At 43.5% G+C, this 18,437-nt stretch overlaps 1 protein-coding gene across 1 annotated transcript in view; it reads right to left on the bottom strand.

Annotated features, from left to right (window-relative positions):
* Positions 1 to 255: 255 nt before the first annotated feature.
* Adra1b (adrenoceptor alpha 1B) overlaps positions 256 to 18,437 on the bottom strand; it is a 98,515-nt gene continuing 80,333 nt past the window's right edge. The window contains exons 5-6 of the mRNA XM_048816236.1: positions 11,092 to 11,161; positions 256 to 384 (exon numbers count right to left, since the gene is read on the bottom strand). Of these exons, the coding sequence (XP_048672193.1) occupies positions 11,121 to 11,161 (41 nt within the window). The 3' untranslated portion in view covers positions 256 to 384; positions 11,092 to 11,120. The remainder of the gene's footprint in view (positions 385 to 11,091; positions 11,162 to 18,437) is intronic.

Raw genomic sequence — 18,437 nt, forward strand, 5'->3', positions numbered from 1 at the left:
ACTCGGGGAAGGCGTACAGCTCGACGGCCGGTGGCGCGCCGCGGCCCAGGTAGCCCGGGCTCGGCGACGCCGAGGGTAGGGTCCGCTGGCTGCCGCTCAGGCAGCTGCCGCTGTCGTCCAGCGAGTCCTTGCGCGACTGCGAGCGCTCCAGCGAGCCGCCGCGCGTCCACGGCCGGTAGGTGTAGGCGCAGCCGCCCAGGCGGCGACGGCGACGGCGGCGGCGGCGGCCGCGGCACTGGCACCCGAGGATGCGCACGAAGGCGCGCTTGAACTCCTTGCTGGAGCACGGGTAGATGATGGGGTTGAGGCAGCTGTTGAAGTAGCCCAGCCAGAACACCACCTTGAACACGGCGTCGGGGGGCTTCAGGGTGGAGAACAGGGAGCCTGCAGCGGGAAGGGGTGGGGAGGGCGCGGGCAGAAACAGACAGCAGCTGGTGAGTATTCAGCTCTCTCCTCCTACCTCCCCCTAAGCAGTGCCAGCCCGCGCCTTTCCCGATCCCTGCACTTTCCCCAAGCCACTGTCTGCCTGGAAGGACAGCCTTTCTTTTCAAAATGAAAGAATCCCACGTTCCCTCATAGGGACAACCTCAGTCATTTCCCTTCTGTCCTGAAACCTTTCCCGATTGAGTGAAACAGCTTCTGAGCTCCGTTATATGTAGGTTTACACATAGGATGTCTATGTATCATCTAACATATAGATGGCAGTACCCCACTCTACCCATGTGACAACAATCCCCATCATTGCACATGTCTTTGGGGGACAGGCTTTGTGGCAGGCACTCTACCTATAAATATATGCTGATTTGTTTCCATGGCAGATAAGAGATGTGCGAAAGACCTAAATCCAAAAGGCAGACTTTTAAAAGTAAAAAATAAAGGCAACCTAAAGGACTATCTTTTTGATCTTGGGGGTGAAGAAAAATGACTTAGCACTTCAAAAGGATAAACCACGAGGCAAGAATGGGAAGAAGTTATTTACAATATCCCAAAGAGTTAAGGGATTGATATTTAGAAGACAAGGAACTCCTTATATAAACAAGAAAGAACATTCCCAGGAGAAACAGGAGAAACATGGGCAAAGAAAATTTATGTAATAGGAAGCCCAAAGGCTAATGAGCATATGACAAGATGCACAAAATATTAGGCAGTCAAATAAATTACAATGAAAACCACAAAGAGATGTAACATATCTGTTAGGCTGGCACACATTAGGAAACTGGATAGGCAGAGGTGCAGGGACATGGATAGCTTTCTGCATGGCTGAGGCTCAGACATTTTGGAGAAGACCTTGGCACCACTTGGTCCAATTAAGTGTACACGTTGTGACCCAGCTCTTCTGCTCTAGGCTACAGATGTCAATGTATTTTCACAAAGTCTATAAGGGCACATGTACAAGGATGCTCAAGGTAGTGTAGTTTGTGGTGACAGGGAGTTGGAGAAAACCTGGGTGTCCCTCCATGGGAACGATAGAATGAGGTAGATGCACTCATGGAGATTGAGTAGTGCTTAGAGACCCAGGATGACATGTCCACACAGTGATATTGAAGGATCTTAAGTACATCATTCCTTATGAAAAAAAAAAAGGAGGAAATAGAATGAGATTTATGACAAAATATCACTTAAGTAATTCACCACACAACCACAAGCATTTTGTAGAAATACTCTCAAATTAAAATGACATGTTAAACACAGAATGTTTGCCCAAGGGTAAAGGCAGATGGACATGGGAATGGAGAATGGGAATAAAAGGAAATAAATCATTAAAATAAGAGAGAGAGAGTCTGCCATAGACTGATGAAGATGAGATGTTATGAATCCCGAAACATGATTAACTCATTCCTCTGAATTTGAGATCCAAAAACATTTTATGACAATATCAAATTAAAAACCATTTCCATTTTAAGTATAAGGCAAACAAGACTTGGAGAGGGTAAGTGTCTTGCCCCAGGTCACACAGAATATTTGCAATATAGCTAAGATTTAAGCTATTTGAATACAAAATATGTTTTTGAAATAAAAAGATGATATCAGTAATACTTTTTTTGGAAAAGATGGGAAAATGCAAAAAAGCCAAAAGGAAGAAAAATATTTTTAAAAAGTAAGCATAACCCTGCAATGCAGAAAAATCACATTTTGGCACATAAACTTTCAGATTTTTTTTCTGTTGTATATATACATTTGCATATTAAAAATGGGATTGCACTTTACAGAATATTTTGTATTTTTAAGCCACATCTGAACCCTGTCACCCAGACTGTGGTGTAAAAACTTTTATTTTCCTCTGTCAGACTGTGAGTTTCCCAAGGACCTGATCTGTGGGATCATCTTTGAGTTTATTTATTGAATGAAGATTGAGGATGCCTAGATATCTGAATGGGGGGTGGTTAGCACTTGTCAAGACCAGCCATTTTGCATATGGAGACAATGAAGATCTGAGAGTAGCTGAAAATTCCACAGGTGATGGCACGAAAGAATTCCTATCTTTGATTTTGGGTTATGCTTGCATTTCCCCCTTGGAGCACTTCACCTTCTTGATTGTATGAGGTTTGGCTATTTTACAGGGAACCCAAGTCTTCTCTGCTTAGCAACCCAGTGGTGGTAGCTGGTGGGAGATGACTGGGCTTCTGGTGCAGGACCGAGGTAGTCAGGGATTTAATCTGGGAACAGGGTCATCCATACCTGGAATAGAAATGCTAACTCCCAAGTTCTGGCCTCTTTTCTAAACTCAGAGAGGAGATATGAGAGACGGCTACATTCTAGGTTTGCTGTGGTGAGGCAGATGGCAATGTCACCTCATAGTCTGATTTGTGACAAGGGCCAGGTCATTAGGTTTGCATCCTACCACTGAAGACAGTCCTTTGAATTAAGGCACCACACAGAAGGCCCCAACCGAGATGCAGCTATGACGTGTGAACACCTAGAATCCCAAGATGGAGTGGGCTGTCTTTGTCCATGGTGATGGGCTTGTTTGCATCACTGCATCTGAAGGGCCTAAGAAACTAGTCTTGACAAAGTGGGAAGCAGGAGAGACTGAGGTAAGGCTAGGGAGCCTTGTGCATTACCCCGGGAGGGTAAATGTTGATGAGCCTGTGTACAGGTAGCACGTCCTCTTGTGTGAGGACATGAGGGATGGCAGCTGAGAATGAAAAGACAGTTGTGGCCAAAGGTTGGGAGGGCCTAGAGCAGGGAAGCCATGTTTACTGAGAGCAATAACTTTCCTTGGTGCTAACTCTGTTGAAGATGGTGGTGAAACAGGGAACAAATGAAATAGTGGGGACGCATCCCGAGGGGTCAACTCTTATGAAGAATGTATAAATAGCAGTAATGCTAATAGCCGCCATTCACATAGCGTGTGTGCTCTACAGGAAATGTGCTAAACTTTTTGCACCGTTAGCCCGTTTAATAATCTTAGGAGTGGGAAGTCAGTCTTGAGGAAGGTGCTATTGGGTCCCATTTTTTGACACCAGGACACCAGCATATGATGGTGGTAGCTATTTAAATTTTTAAACACTCATCCATTTTTTTCATTCATTAATTCTTTCCAGAATTACTGAGCTCCTGACACGTGCCAGGCACTGACAAGCTGTGAATATACAGAGCTGAGTTTGGGATGTGGCATGTGCCCTGCAGTAGCTAATGGGCCATTGCAACAGAGTACACGTGGCCTTAGGATATGGGCATAAATGTCACTGTGTCCCCCTGGGCAGCATAGCATATCTTTTCAGATTCTTCTTTACCTTCTTTATTACTGGAGGCACCTTGCCACGCGCAAAGGCAGGTTGGATCTTTGCCTTTATTTCTTATCAAGTATCCTTCCAGGACCATAACCCTGAAAAGTATTGAGCCTAAGTAAGGGAGTGCAGATGACCTTTCTCATGAGCATTTATAGCACATTTTGAGTTTGGGCACTTTGAGCTGTTTACTCCTCTTAGAAGAAAGCCGTTTTTTTGGGTCCTCAATTTAGGCAGTGTGGCCAAGTGATTGGAGCACAGGGTTTTGGTTGACATGAACCTACTTGTTATTGAATGTCCTCTTTAGGAATTTGCTGTTTGGTTTTAGAAATGTTAATTAGTTAATTAGCTTTCTCAACCTCAGGTTTCTTATGTGCAAAATGGGAAACATCTGTGTTAAAAAATGCTTATGAATACATGAAAATATCCACGTAAAATACTTTTTCTGATACCGGGGATTGAACTCAGGGGTACTTAAACATTGAGCCACATTCCCCAGCCCTATTTTGTATTTCATTTAGAGACAGGATCTCACTTAGTTGCTTAGCGCCTCATAGTTGCTGAAGTTGGCTTTGAAGTCATGATTCTCCTGTCTCAGTCTCCCAAACCATTGGGATTATAGGCATGTGCCACTGTGCCTGGCCATGTAAAATACTTTGACACGTGGCCTGACAACTTGAAAATAATAATAAATGGTGACCACTTTGAAGTATGTAGTTTTCTGTCTACATGTTCAGGAGATTGGTTCTAGGACCTCCTGTAGATATCAAAATCTGCAGATGCTCAAATTCCTCATATGAAATGGCATAATATTTGCATATAAACTATATACATCCTCCTTTATACTTTGAATAACCTCCAGATTACTTATAATATCCCAAAGGATGCCAACACTATTTAAATAGCTACTACACTGTACTCTCTTTCTCTCTCTTTTTTCTTTTCTTTCCTCCCTGCCATCCTTCCTTCCTTCCTTCCTTGCAGTGATTGAACCCAGGGGTTTTTAACAACTGAGCCACATCTCTAGCTCTTTTTATATTTTATTTTGAGACAAGGCCTTGCTTAGTTGCTAAGGCTGGTGTAGAACTTGCCATCCTCCTGCTTCAGTCTCCCGAGTCACTGGGATTACAGGTCTGCCACCATGCCTGCCTATACTGTAGTCTTTAGAGAATAATGATAAGTAAAAAAAAAAAAATCTGGACTTGTTCAGTATAGATGCAATTTTCCCCCTGAATATTTTCAATCCAGGGTTAGCTGACTTGGATTCAGATCCCTCAGATACAGAGGCTGCACTGTGCTTCACAGCTAGCTCAGTCAACTTCCACAGGAACTCTGTCCCATCAGCCCCATCCACATCAGATGGAGTTCTTTCTTCTGCACCCCATATAAAATGTACAAGCAGATCACCCTGTTCTCTTGTTTGCTTGTTGCTATGTTAAGCCATTCCCGGGCTGGCTGAGTCCTTGTTCACCACCCAGGTTGTAAATTCCTTCTGGTCAGGAGACATATTTTCATTTATTTTCTTTTCCCCTCCAGATCTGTATATTTTTATTACAAAAATGATACATGCTGTGTTAAAAAATTACATGTTACAAAAAAAAATCTATATTGAGTGAAAATTCTTTCTCCATTCAAGCACCAGGGACCAGAGTTAACAGCTTTGTTTTTATTCTTTCTAGATTAAAAAAAAATGGAGTCATATTTGCAATACCTTTCCCTAAATTGCTTTCTTTGCTTAGAGTGTTTGTATTTTCCCAGGTCAGGATATATTATGCTATTTCAGCCCCCCCCCCGCCCTTGTCCCTGCAATACTGTGTATTTAGTAGTTTATTTAACACCTTCTCCAATGCTAGTCAAATAGGTGACTGATTTCCAATTTTTGACTGTTACAAACTGCAGCAATAGAAAGCCTTAAGCAATTCACATTCTGCATGTTTGAACATTTCTGTAGAGTAAATTCCCACATGAGGAATCACTGGCCCCCCATTTATACACTGACAGCTAACTAAATTGCCTTCCGAACTGGTAGTACCAATTCACCCTCATGCCGAGCAGCCTGACATTCTCCCTACCTCCCCACCTCCCCAGTTTCCTTTAGCCTTTTTTTTAACCCTGGAATGTCGGTAGGTGAACAAGGGCTTTCCCTCTTGTTTCATTTGCATTCAATTATTTTCTTCTCCTGCAGACCCCCAGCATGGCACCTCCCGACCCTTGAACAAGCCCTCAGTGACTTCTGACAAGGAGTCCCCTTTCTTGTTGGAATGGCACTTTTTGGGATGGAATCTTGGCTCTCTCACCATATGACTGGCAATTTTCGTATTGTCCTTGATCCTCGGGTTCTCATTAGAAAAATGGGGCTTATAATGTTAGTGACCTTTTGGAGTTGTTTCCCCCTCCCTCTTTCAAGTCTCGGTTTGCTAAGCACCCATCACTCCACCACCTGGACTAATTATTTTTTTAATTAAAAATTTTTTTTTAGTTGTCAATAGACCTTTATTTTATTTATTTATATGTGGTGCTGAGAATCGAACTCTCCTGAAGTTGTTTCAAAGCATGTCAAGTCCTTTGGGGCACCCTGAACACTACTAGGTGCCTGCCACCCAATCAACTCCACATCCACAGTAATTCACCACATAATAATGATGAAACCTCTGTATCACTAACTGGGCTGGAAATTTCACTTTAGAAAACCTATGTTTGGTAACTTGCTTTCCTGTTCTGGACCTCAGATTTCCTCCTTCAATTTCCTTCTTTAATTTAGTGGTTTGAACCGGGTCCTTTCCAGTCTTGAAATTCAGAGTCTGCATGAACCAGCGGCGCCCAGAGCCCTTCCTATTCCTGCCAGGATACTCCTGTTTCCCCAGACCCACCGCAGAGGGGCAGTGTGGGTCAGGGACTGGATGACCAGGCCACCAGCGTTTCCCCCTCCCTCTTCCCTCTCCCCCCAGCAACTCACTAGCTACTAGGATTAGAGGACTTGTTTGCTGTGCCAGCCTCTCCTGGTGGGAGCCAAAAGCTGAAGCTAATTAGGAAAGGTGCTAAGCCTCTTTGGCATGAAAGAGGATGGGTGACAGGGATCTCTTTCCCTGGGCGCCCAAACAGACTTTTTACTGGGCATGAAGCTGCCAGGAGAGGGGAGTCAATACAACAGGAAATATAGGTTTCTGGAAGGCTGGCTCTCCGTGCTGGAAGTCAGGCTGAGCTGGGTTCTTTGACAATGTCACCAGCTTGCTTGGCATGTCCCTGAACCTGGCTCTACTTTTCTCACTCATGACATAATCCTGATGATTGACCTGCCAGGCTGGGCGGGCCTCCTTCTTTTACTGGGGCTTGGTGAAGGTGAGTGACTCGCACAGTCACTCCACGGTTACACAGCAGAGTCACTAGGACATGTTCAAGTGGCCACTCATCTCATCAACCAATGTTTATGGATCGAGGCAGCAGGTTTAAAGTGTTCAGATGCCACAGGTCGGTAGATCTGGGTTCAAGTTCTAGCCCTGGCATTTCCTGCAGTGTGACCTTGGAGATGAACCTGGTGATAGCTCTCCTCTGGGTGGATGAGGTGAGCATAGGCTTGGCAAAGGCCTGGCACACTGAAAACACTCAGTAAATGGATCTGTTAGGACTGATTCAAATGTGCTGCTTCAGGTCTGCCCACCGGCTGTTAATCCCAGAGTGACTGCCGCAGAGGGGAGGAAGGCAGAGAAGAGGATGATGAGGTTTTCTGTGCTCACCAGGCATTGGGGCTCTCGCCCTCGGGGTCTTTCCCATACAGGTCCTGAGCCTGCTAAAATTGAGTGTAACATTCATGCATTTTTCTAGCAGGAGGGCCCATAGGGTCATTATGGTCTTAAAGGGGTCAGTAACCATTATGGTCTTAAAGGGATCAATAACTCCCCTGGGAGGGCTATGATTCACTCACCTCAAGTCTAGGTTTGCTAAGCATCTATCACTCTGCCACGTGGACTTCCGTTTTTTTTTTTTAATTAAAAGAAATTTTTTTAAGTTGTCGGTGGACTTTTATTTTATTTATTTATATGTGGTGCTCAGAATCAAACCTAGTGCCTCACATGCTAGGCAAGTGCTCTGCCACTGAGCCATGACCCCAGCCCTGGACTACCATTTATTTATGTTTTTCTTTCTTCTTTCTTTTTAAAAATACTTTTTATTGGTATCTTACAGTTGTGCATAATGGTGGGATTTGTGGTTACGAATTTGTACATGTACACCACATAACAATGTAATTTCCCTGGTGCATTCGCGCTTTTCTCTAAACCAATTCACTTTTGGTATCTACACTAAATTCTTTTGAAGGAGGCTTTCTATCACTGTTTTAAAACCTGCATCATTTGTCACAAATGAAAAGTCATGGTAGAGAAAAATAAGATGAAAACAAAATCAATTTCAGTACTTTCTGAATTGCTCCAGGAGGAATTGAGAGGAGTTGAAGACATTTTGGGCCCTAGAGCGGGAAGTTTTCCTCTTTGTGGATTCTAATGGATGGAAACAGACGTGAACAGATAATCACTTTCTCACTGGAGAGCCGACAGCACATAGTAGGTGCTAAATAAATATCTGCTCATGACTGAATGATGGAAGATGGGACTCAGAGTTTCTTGTACCATCTCTAGCTGTCATTTCAAGCTATCTTGTACACCATCCAAATCCATTGTGAACTTGACCTGCAGGTGAAGTGCATCCCTGGGAAACCATATGCTGGTCGTGGTCCCAAGTCCCCACTCTGGCACCCCCTGCCTGGCAACCTCTAATTTAGGCTTATTAAGCAGATCTAAAAAGAAGACACTTCTGGAAGGGCTTAGAGAGGGTGAAAGCTCTCTACCTACGTGAGGCATTTGCATTATTTTACCCTATTTATGATGGGTGGGGGGAGTAGGAGACGGAGGTTGGGGAGAAGGGACTTTTGAGTGGCTAAGGGTGATTTAGAGGGATTATGAAGTGTGAGATTCAAAGGCTAATGCTGGGCAGCACCTGCACAGGGAGAAGCAGTTATTGGCAGGACATGGTTCTAGCAGGTCACCCTTAAGGGGCCATCTCACAAATCTGAACAGTAAACAGTGAGCAGTGAAGGTCACAACCCTGTTGAACCTCCGCTCTTTAGAAACATGGGGGCGTGTTTGTAGAATAGTAGGTCCCATTTATCAAACGCTTCCTCTGTGCCTGGCCCTGGGCTAAATGCTCAGCTTTTGTTGGCCTTCCTTTGACCCCTTCAGCAGGCCGTGATCCTGGGACAGCTCCATGTGACTGTGCCCTGCTCAGCTCTACGGTTGCCATCCACACCAACCTCTCCATGCTCTAACCTCCATGCTTGGGCCTGGACACCATGATTATTACACCCAGGAGAACAGAAACTCAGGTTACCGAGTCACGGAGCTAGTGGGTGACACAGAATTAGAATTGGAATCTCAGCAGCATCTAACAAAGGCTTTTAATCACCCTCAGTACAGTTCATAGGCAAACAATGTATATGTTTATGGATAGAAAGGTCTGGAAGGATATATGCTGGAACATCAGCACTGATTATCCTCAAGTGGGAGAATTATGGATGGATTTTCCTTTTCTGTGCTTTTTGGTGTTTTCCAAAATTGTCTCTGTAAACACAAACTACTTCTGTCATTGGGAAAATCCAGTGAATATTATTGAAAAGTTAAAAAAAAAAAAAAAAAAAACAACCAACCAAAAGATTCTGTGGTTAACATCTTGTTAGGTGTCAGCCAACTTTCTTTGCCCTATTTCATTTTTTTTAAATTATTTTTTTAATTTATATATGACAGTGGAATGCATTACAATTCATTTTACACATATAGAGCACAATTTTTCATACCTCTGGTTGTATACAAGGCATATTCATACCAATTTGTGTCTTCATACTTGCATTTTGGATATTAATGTCCATCACATTCCACCATCACTTCTAACCCTATGCCCCCTCCCTTCCCCTCCCACCCTGCCCTTTCATTTAATCCCCACGGCTCTATGAGGAAGAAGGGATTTACCCTACCTTATAAATCAAGAGATGAACTCAGATGGACAGCAGCACGTGACCAAGGGCCCCACAGGTAAGAGAAAGAATGCTTTGAAATGAAACTTCTTATTGTTAAGCCCAGCAGACTTCCCTATTGGTTCCCAATGTGTGCCCTCTTCCCCTTTCTGCAGGAAGTAAGTGAGCTGATCTTTTTATTTTTTGCATATTCCGTTATTTACATATGCATCCATAGGCCTTCACTGAGTATGGGTTGAAAGAGTGAGCCAATGAACAGGTGTGGAGACTGCAGCGAGGCCTGGGGACCTGCAGCATCATTTATCTGGTCCAAGGAATGTCAATATTGGGCCGAGTGGTTTCTAAGATCCCTCTGGGTGCTGACATTCTGTGAATCCAGGATTATCAATTTTGATTTGACTTATTTCACAAGTTGGTGTTAGACAAGCCCATGCCCTCAGGGGAGCAGTGGGTGGTGAAACCATTCTGATCAACTTGTAAATGGAGAGGAACTTTTTTTTCCAAAGTGGTTCTTACTAGGAACATTTGGTTACACCTTCGGCCAAGCCATGAATCTTGAGCTGACAGAATTCGGCCCAATAAAAACTAGAAAATTTTTAAAGAGTTTCTAATTCTTTCAGCACTAGCTTTGTGAGAGGAAGTTCCTTTGGATTTGGAAATTCCCTTCGAGGGTTTTCCATTTTCATTTATCATTTAACCCTGGAACATAAACTTGTCCAACAAATATAGTATCTTTGGGGTCAAGAAACCCATGTTGAGTTTTAAAGTAAATGCTGAAAACAATGATAATCACCAAAGGCACCCTTTACAATAACTGGTTCCTAAACCAGTCATTAGGTAGTGTTTGTAAACATTCTCTAAAGCAACCCTTCCAGCAGTCCTGCTATTATGAATTTCATTTTAAGATAAGGAAACTGAGGCTTAAGAGGTCAATGAGATCACGTGCTCAGAAAAGGGTGGGCTGGGATTAAAGTCCAACCCTGAAGCCCAGGTTTCCTAATCATAAGAAAAAGATGCTTCCATTCATTTCAATAAATTCTAGGCAATTTCTCCCTGAACTGGGAACAATTTCTCTGCTGACTTGTCCAAGTGCTTTTTCTGAACCTAAAATGTGGCATTTATCATTTCCTACCTTGAATTATAGTTGCTGGGGTTTATGTCTCATCTTCTCTGATAAGACGGTGAAAGAGATAAGAGGAAAGAGATAAGAGGAAAGAGAGGTTCTTCTCTCTGCTCAGGGCCTAGCATAGTTCCTGAACTAAGACAAGCACTCAACCAACAGGTGTTGTGTGAATAACAATAGTAATAAAAATAGTAAAATGGATATGAGCCCCAGGTTACCTGGGTCGAGGTTCTCAGATAAGCAGCACCTAGGTGCGGATGCAGACCCTCTCAGCCAGTGCATCAGAATCTGCTTTTTAAAAAGACCTGGAGGTGAGAAGTATTGCCTTAGCCCACATTGCAACTTTATTTTTAAAAAATTGTTTTCCTGAATATCTTGGGATCCAGTGACCATAAAAGACTGGGCTGAGAGCCACCTCCCCATGGGATGGACTCCCTTGCCCCCAGTCCTCCAGCAGCTCTTATAGTTAGTAGGATAAAGTTCAAACTGCTTAGGCTGGAATTTAAGACCCGTTCAACTTGGCTGCAATTAAGGGACTCTTGTGACACGTGCTCACTCTTCTGGCCCCTTTCGCTTGATTCATGCAGTCGCTGGTCAGAGCGGATGCCCTTTCCCTGTCCCTCCTCCCTTTCTCCTCTCCCTCCGTTCTGGGCCCTGCTGGAATCCTGCAGACAGATCTGGGTTTTATACTTCCAGCATAGGGCTGGGCATACAGTCAGTGACCATTGATTACCCGCTGATTAATAGATGGGTCCATTCCAACTTCCTGTGGGGGAGCTACCTCCTGGCAGAGGCCCATAGAGGGGAGCAGATGGGATAGAATGGTTTCTGCAGCACCCATGGGGCCATCTTTGGTGCCAAATGAAGGTTCCATATTTTGATCTCATGGGAAATAGCAATTTCCCCATAAAATGCTTTTAGAAACTGAACATTGGTGAGACTTATGGGAAGGAAGCCATAAAATTTTATAAGGAGCATAAAAAGAAGACATGCATAAATGGAGAGACATAGTTTGCTTCTGTAAAGGAAGTCTGTATCCAAGATAACTTCAGTTCTCTCCTCATTCCACTGGAAGTTCAAAATGATCTCCTTGAAACCCCAACAAGAAGGGAGAGAAGATAAATGATCCAGAATCAAACATATAGAAATATGGAATATAGCAGAATAGACATGAGAAAAATATCCGGGCAAATGGAAATGAAGAGGAATAGTGGGGAAGGATGTGGGAGAAATGGGTAATTTCACCCTTTCCATAAAATCATAGTAATTAAAAATACTTTGGGCAGAAAGTGGAGGAAAAGACAGAACTATCAATAAAATTTTATAGTTTAGAAAGAGACTGAAATAACCACAAGAACTTTATATGCCATTTCAATGCTTGTGGGAAAAAATAGGTTATTCTATAAATGATGTTGAGGCAACAGGATAGCCATTTATAAAGAAATAAGGCTGGATCTTTACTTTATTTCTTACACAAAAATAAACTTGGACTGACCCAAGATTTTAAATATAGAAAAACCATTAAACTATCAGAAGAGGGTATAGGAATATATTTTTATAATTTTGAAACAGGAAAGACCTTTTAAGGTATAAATTTGTCTGGGACTTTTTTTTTAATAAGGCTTCAGACTTCAAAAACAATGTTAAAAGAAGAATTGAAAGAAGTATTTGTATCTCAAATAACAAAAAAAGCTCTCTTTGCAATCAGTGAGAGAAAAACAACTCTATAAAACTAAATGAATCACATGGATAAGCAAATAACAAGGTAAGTATAGTGCATAATGAATTAATGCAAAAAATAAAATTCCTTTACAAAGTAAATAATGCAAATAAGAAGCAGCTACATGTTTTAGATCTATTAGTGTAGAAGATACTTTAAAAAGTGCTAGGCTCAATTAGGCAAGGGTAGGGAAAAAACCAGCATTTTCATACATTCTCAGTGGGGGTAAAAATTGGGGATAGGAAATCTGCATTATCTGATAAAATTATCTCTTTTTTTTCATCATCTGATAAAATTTAACTGAATATTTTTAAAAATTCAGTACTAGGGATCAAACCTAGGGCCTTGCGCATGCTAGGCAAGCATTCTAAAACTGAGCTGCATACCCAGCCTTTGATCATGGATTTTGATCTAAGTCCAACATTCAGGAATTTACCCTCCACAAGTACTCCCCAGAGGGAGCCAAGGTGAAAGTATAAGGAAATGCAGCAGACAGTTCCCCCAAACTGGGAAATAACCTAAATTTCCAACAATAGGGGATTGTAAAGGAAATCATGTAGCAGTCACATAAAAAAACCACACATCTACTAAAACGGTAAACTAAGTCTATGATGTAATGTTGTACATAACAGAAACTTCAGGGAGTTATGTCTAATACAATCTAATTTTTTATATAAAAAACTGTGTGTGTGTATATGTGTGTATTCACAGAAAAAAAATCTGGGTGAATATGTACTAAATCATAATTGGGGCTACCTCTAAAAGATGGATTATGTGAAGATTTTCACTTTGTATTTAGAATTTTTTTTTTTTTTTTGCAATAAACAACAATTGAAAATATAGGAAGAAGAGGAGTCAATGCAGGGCTGGAATCTGGCATTTAGGCCTGGTATTGGCCTCTCTCTGGGCCCCAGTCTATGTACACAAAAGGGGGCTTGCATTGCTATCAGGGCCTCCTCCCTCCTGCTCTCACCCTGTGGCGGTGGAATAGAAGTTGGGGGAGAAGGTTCAAGTACACTTCCAGACAGCTCCTTTGAGCCCAGAACACACAGGCCACACTGTGCTGGATCCTTCCTTCCAATGTGGCAGGTGAACCTGCCAGTGGGCTGAGGGACCCAGGAGACGGGGATGAAAGGTTCCATGAGAGAACAGGGACAATGACTGGCCTTGGGGAGCCAGAAGGTAAGACGGTGCGCTTGGGCCACTGGGACCACCAGCCTCCACACTTGCCTTTCATCCCTTCTCCCAGAAGCTGCTTGCTGCTTTCATGATGTCCTCTTTCTGACTCATCTCTTTGTTCTGGCCTTGGCTGGTGGAGATCAAAACTTTTCCTGTATCCAAATTGGTCTGCCAAGAGTAGGTTGGCCTGGGACCCGTGTATGGCTCTGCATCTCCTTTCTACCTGCCTGGCCCTCTCTTTCCTGACAAATACCCTTAGGGGACCATGCTGTCCTTCTCATATGCAGCCCTCAGTTCTTCTGAACCACAGTGAGTAAAGCCAGTCCACCAACTCCACGGGTGGGGCTCGTCTCTAGAGCTTTCTCTTGCCTTGCTGTATCCCAAGAGCCAAGTACGTTGCCTGTCATCATGACTGTCGTCTAATAAGCAGATTAATTTTTGCTGCCGAATGGGTGTTGTGGTACAAATTCTAGCAAAATGGGTTTTGCATCCTGCTCCTCAGTCTAGATCTACAGGCGTGTCATGAAATGACTCTGGGTACCAAGTTACAGTTCAGGAAGCTGTGGTGTGCTATTGCACAGCATGATGATGCACTGTGCATTTCAAAAAGCTAGAAGAAAGGATTTTGAAGATTTTCACCATAAAGAAATGATAGATGTGTGAGGAGATAGATGTGTTCACCCTGATTTCAACATTACACAATATATACACATATTAAAAGATCACATGTGTAATTTTTATGATTTTGTGACTCAGTTAAAAAATAAAGTTAAAATTTAAAAAACAAAATGACCCTGAAATTCTTGCCCTCTCTCAGAGCTTGAAGGCTGTGCACAGCCAGGAAACTTTCCAGATAGAGACACCTGGAAAATATTTCATTGCTCAACTCACAGATGTCCTATAGGACACAGAGCTGAGGTGGGCTTGCTGTGGCCGCAGAATGTTTTCCGAGAATTCCAATGAAAGAAGGTCTGAATACGTTCAATATTACTGCCTGTGCTGTTTACATGTGTCACCCAGATATCAGGCCTTTGCACCCCTTGCAAATTAGGTGATGTGATCTCCTGTGTTCCTTTTCCATAACCTGGAAGTTTGAAGCTCTCCCTGGGAGGGACTAGATTCCTGGAGTGGATGAGGGTGTCCCACTTCAATCTGGCCCCTCCTGCTTCTGGGACTCCATTCCCCTTGATGATCTCTCTGCTCACATCATGGCAAGGGAATGATTTCATAGGAGAAAAATCACACACACCATGGCAAAGGTGTGCGTCCCCCTAAAATCCACATGTTGAGGCCTCAACTCTCAATGCAGTAATGTGAAGAGGTGAGGCCTTTGGGGGTATTTGGGTCATGACGGTGGAGCCCTCAAGAATGAGAGAGAGTAGTGGCCTTTTAAAAGGGACCCCAGAGTGATCTCTAAACTCTCTTTCCTCCGTGTGAGTTTACAACCAGAAGTCAGTATCATGCAGTCAGGAGGAGACCCTCACCAGAACCCAACCATACTGGCATCCTGACCTTGAACTTCCAGCCTCCAGAACTGTGAAGGAAAAGTGTCTGTTGTTCATAGACAGCTGGTCTACAGGGCTTTGCTACAGCAGCCTGAGCCAAGACACCAGACACATGGGAGAAACACTTGATGTTGGGCTTTCTGACCCTGGCCTTGTCTTCGTCCACCTCTGCTCCTCTTCACCTTTCTCCCAGATTGCTCCAGGAGACTCAAAGTTTTGTTTCTGTTTTAAATTCTCTTAGATTCCTCTTTTAAGAGCATCTCTGCTCTCATTTGTGGCGGCTTGGGCACAGGCCTCGCAGAGGAGGAGGTGATGGTGGGAGGTGGGTTTCTTCTTCTAGCTCTACCTCTAAATAGGACATTTTCCAGAAGTCACTTCCTTTTCTCCAAGAAAATCTAGATTTTTTGGAAAATATGATTTTATCTGCCTTCTTTCATGTAAGCAAAGTCTCCATTCTCAATCTGACATAGGCTTTTGGATTGTAACTCTCAGTGGGAAGTCGCCGAGCTTTGCTCCACTTTGTGGTAAGCCTTTATTGAGTGTCTCCTAGATGTCGGCAGCTGGGTTGAGCATCCAGTCACGGAGATTAACATTGATTTGGGGAGCAAGGAGATTTCACTGATTATCTGATTCAGTCCTTTTAAGCTTATGAGGTTGGTACAATTATTATGTCCAGTATATATATGAAAAAAAGAAAAAGGTAGCTAAGAGCGATTAAGTAAGCTGCTCAAGATTATACAGTGGCCGAGACGAGATTCAATTCCAGGCCTGATCCAGAGCTTCTCTGGGTCTGCTACCCGAGTCTGACTCCCACAGACTAGAGGCTTGTATTTCTAGAGGAGCAATAAATGTGGAGGTGTCTGGAAGAAAATTGGGAGTGCTGGTGATGTAAAGGGAAGGAGAGATATGTGGGGGACAGTTAGGGAAGGAGGTGCTATTTGACATTTTACTTTCCAAGAATGTTCCTGAAAAAATGATTCCATCTTCACATACTTTAAGGAGACAGGAGCTGGAAGGGCAGGGAAAAGCACCCCCTACGTGGGTGGGGGTGTCAAGGCAACAGGGCAAGTATTTTAAGTGACTGGAGAAGGTCCTTAGCTCTTGAGAGAAGTCTGACTTCCTACACAGTGTCCTGATTCCAGAGAAGGTTGGGAAATGTGTGCAGACTTTCACTATAGCTAGAAATGGTCTCAAGCTTTACAATGTTTTCAGAGAAAATATAGAAGATGGTGATCTGAATTTAATAACAATAACGGAAATAATGAAAGAGGTTTAAGAGCCTACAGGTGGCAAGTGTTATAACTCACCCCTAAAGTTCGTTACCCCACATTTCTATTGGGAGCTAACATGAACTGTCCCCATTTTACAGATGTTGAAATTGAGGGTCAGAAGAGAAGTAATTTTTTCAGACTCACAGAATTATTTCGGAACAACCCCTGAGTTCCTCCTCTCCCATCTACTGCCACTCATGAGATAAGATCACCAAGGAATCAGGTACTGACAAGAAATTAAAGTAGAGCAGATTCCACAGGGGAGTGGAACTTGTAGGAGGCTAAAGAAGAGCCGTGTTTGGATGTGAATCTACTCGTTTTCAGATGACTCATCTTCTCTGCCAAATTCGAGAGAAACTGTAATTATTTAGAATTAAAAGGTCATCCTCTGCCATGCCCAGTCTTTGTGAATTAAAGTCCCAGGCTCCTGGGAAGGTAGGAAGAGAAGGGATAATTAACTCACAAATTCTCCCATGATCTGTAGATGGGCAATGCAGAGAATGAAAATGAGAGGACAGGGCGAAGAAGAAGTCTTGGCTGGATGGAAAAAACAATAGACGAAGAGGAAGGGCTAAACCAGTCCGTAAAAGAGCAAAATGGCCCACACTCCCATTCCTACTCCTTTTTTATTTCTGAGCAGGATGAGATGGTCCTGTGTGCAGTGAGACCCCAACCATGGATGTGGCCGGGCAGCCAGGCCAGGGCAGCTCAGATTCCAGTCCCAGCCCGCTGCCTGAATTCTTGATGTGTGTCATGGTGGCCTGGTGTGCCCACTCAGATGGAACTCAGTTCTCCACTGGGTCACCCATAAGAGCAGTTCACTCAAGCTCACCAATTCCTCTACCTCCTTCCTTACAGGCTGGAAGCAGATGTTCCACCCCTAATTCTGAAAAGGTCACTGAGTGTTGATGGATCATTATGAAAAATGGTCCTATTCCTCCCAGAGGCACGTGCTCAGGCCAAGGAGAGAGCACAGAAAACATCTGCCTGGCACAGCAGCATTCAGAGCAGCTGGGTGGGCAGGCCCTGGGCTTCTGTCTCCCGATCCCTATGCCCTAATCCACGGCTCATCATGGAAGGAGGTGGGTGGAGTTGCTGGAGGTCTGACTGATCCAAGCCGAGGCTTTGCAAACCATAAAGGAGCAGGATACAGGGGAGATCATGAAAATCATTAGCGAGTGAAGAAGTGAATTTGGTAAGAGGTTCACAGGTGTGTTCTGAGGTTGCTCAAGTCCATCATAGGGTCAGGCTGGTGCTGGCTGGTCCAGCTGGTCTGCCATCTTAGTGAATTGGTGGAGGACAACATGACCTCAAGAGTCTCTTGACCTGCCTCCCTCCAGTGCCTGCACATTTTATTCCAGTCTCTCCTGATCTGCTTCCTTCCCCTGCAGGATTGTTAAAAGGAATCATGTGGTAAAATCAGCATTTGAAGACTGGGTTTGTTAGTTCTTCTTTAAGTTTGAATTTCAGTGTTACTGAGGCATCTAAGCCTCTCGCCAGCCTAGGAGTTCTCAATGGTGTTTGTCAGCCACTGAAAAATCAGGGGCTATTTGATGTAGTTAGGTATGCCTTCTCTGTAGCTGGCTTCTGTAAGATTTTTCTAAAGGGCTCATATAACAACAAAGAATAAGAACCATTGATTCAAAGAAAATGACTGTCCCAATCAGTACGGGTTTGCACGTGTGCTCCAGGAGCAGGAAGGAGCTCTCAGAAGATTGGGCTTCATTTCTCTAATGAACAATACAAATTTGATAGCACCCTGTGTTCATGCTGATGCAAATACAGGAACATTCATGCCCTGATAGTAGGAGTATAAACTGGTGCAAGCTTTCTGGAGGGCAACTGGGTAATATGACTCAGAGGCCTTAAAGTTTTATGTATTTAGTTTC

The sequence above is a fragment of the Marmota marmota genome, unplaced genomic scaffold (assembly GCF_001458135.2).
Source record: "Marmota marmota marmota unplaced genomic scaffold, marMar, whole genome shotgun sequence".
Taxonomy (NCBI): domain Eukaryota; kingdom Metazoa; phylum Chordata; class Mammalia; order Rodentia; family Sciuridae; genus Marmota; species Marmota marmota.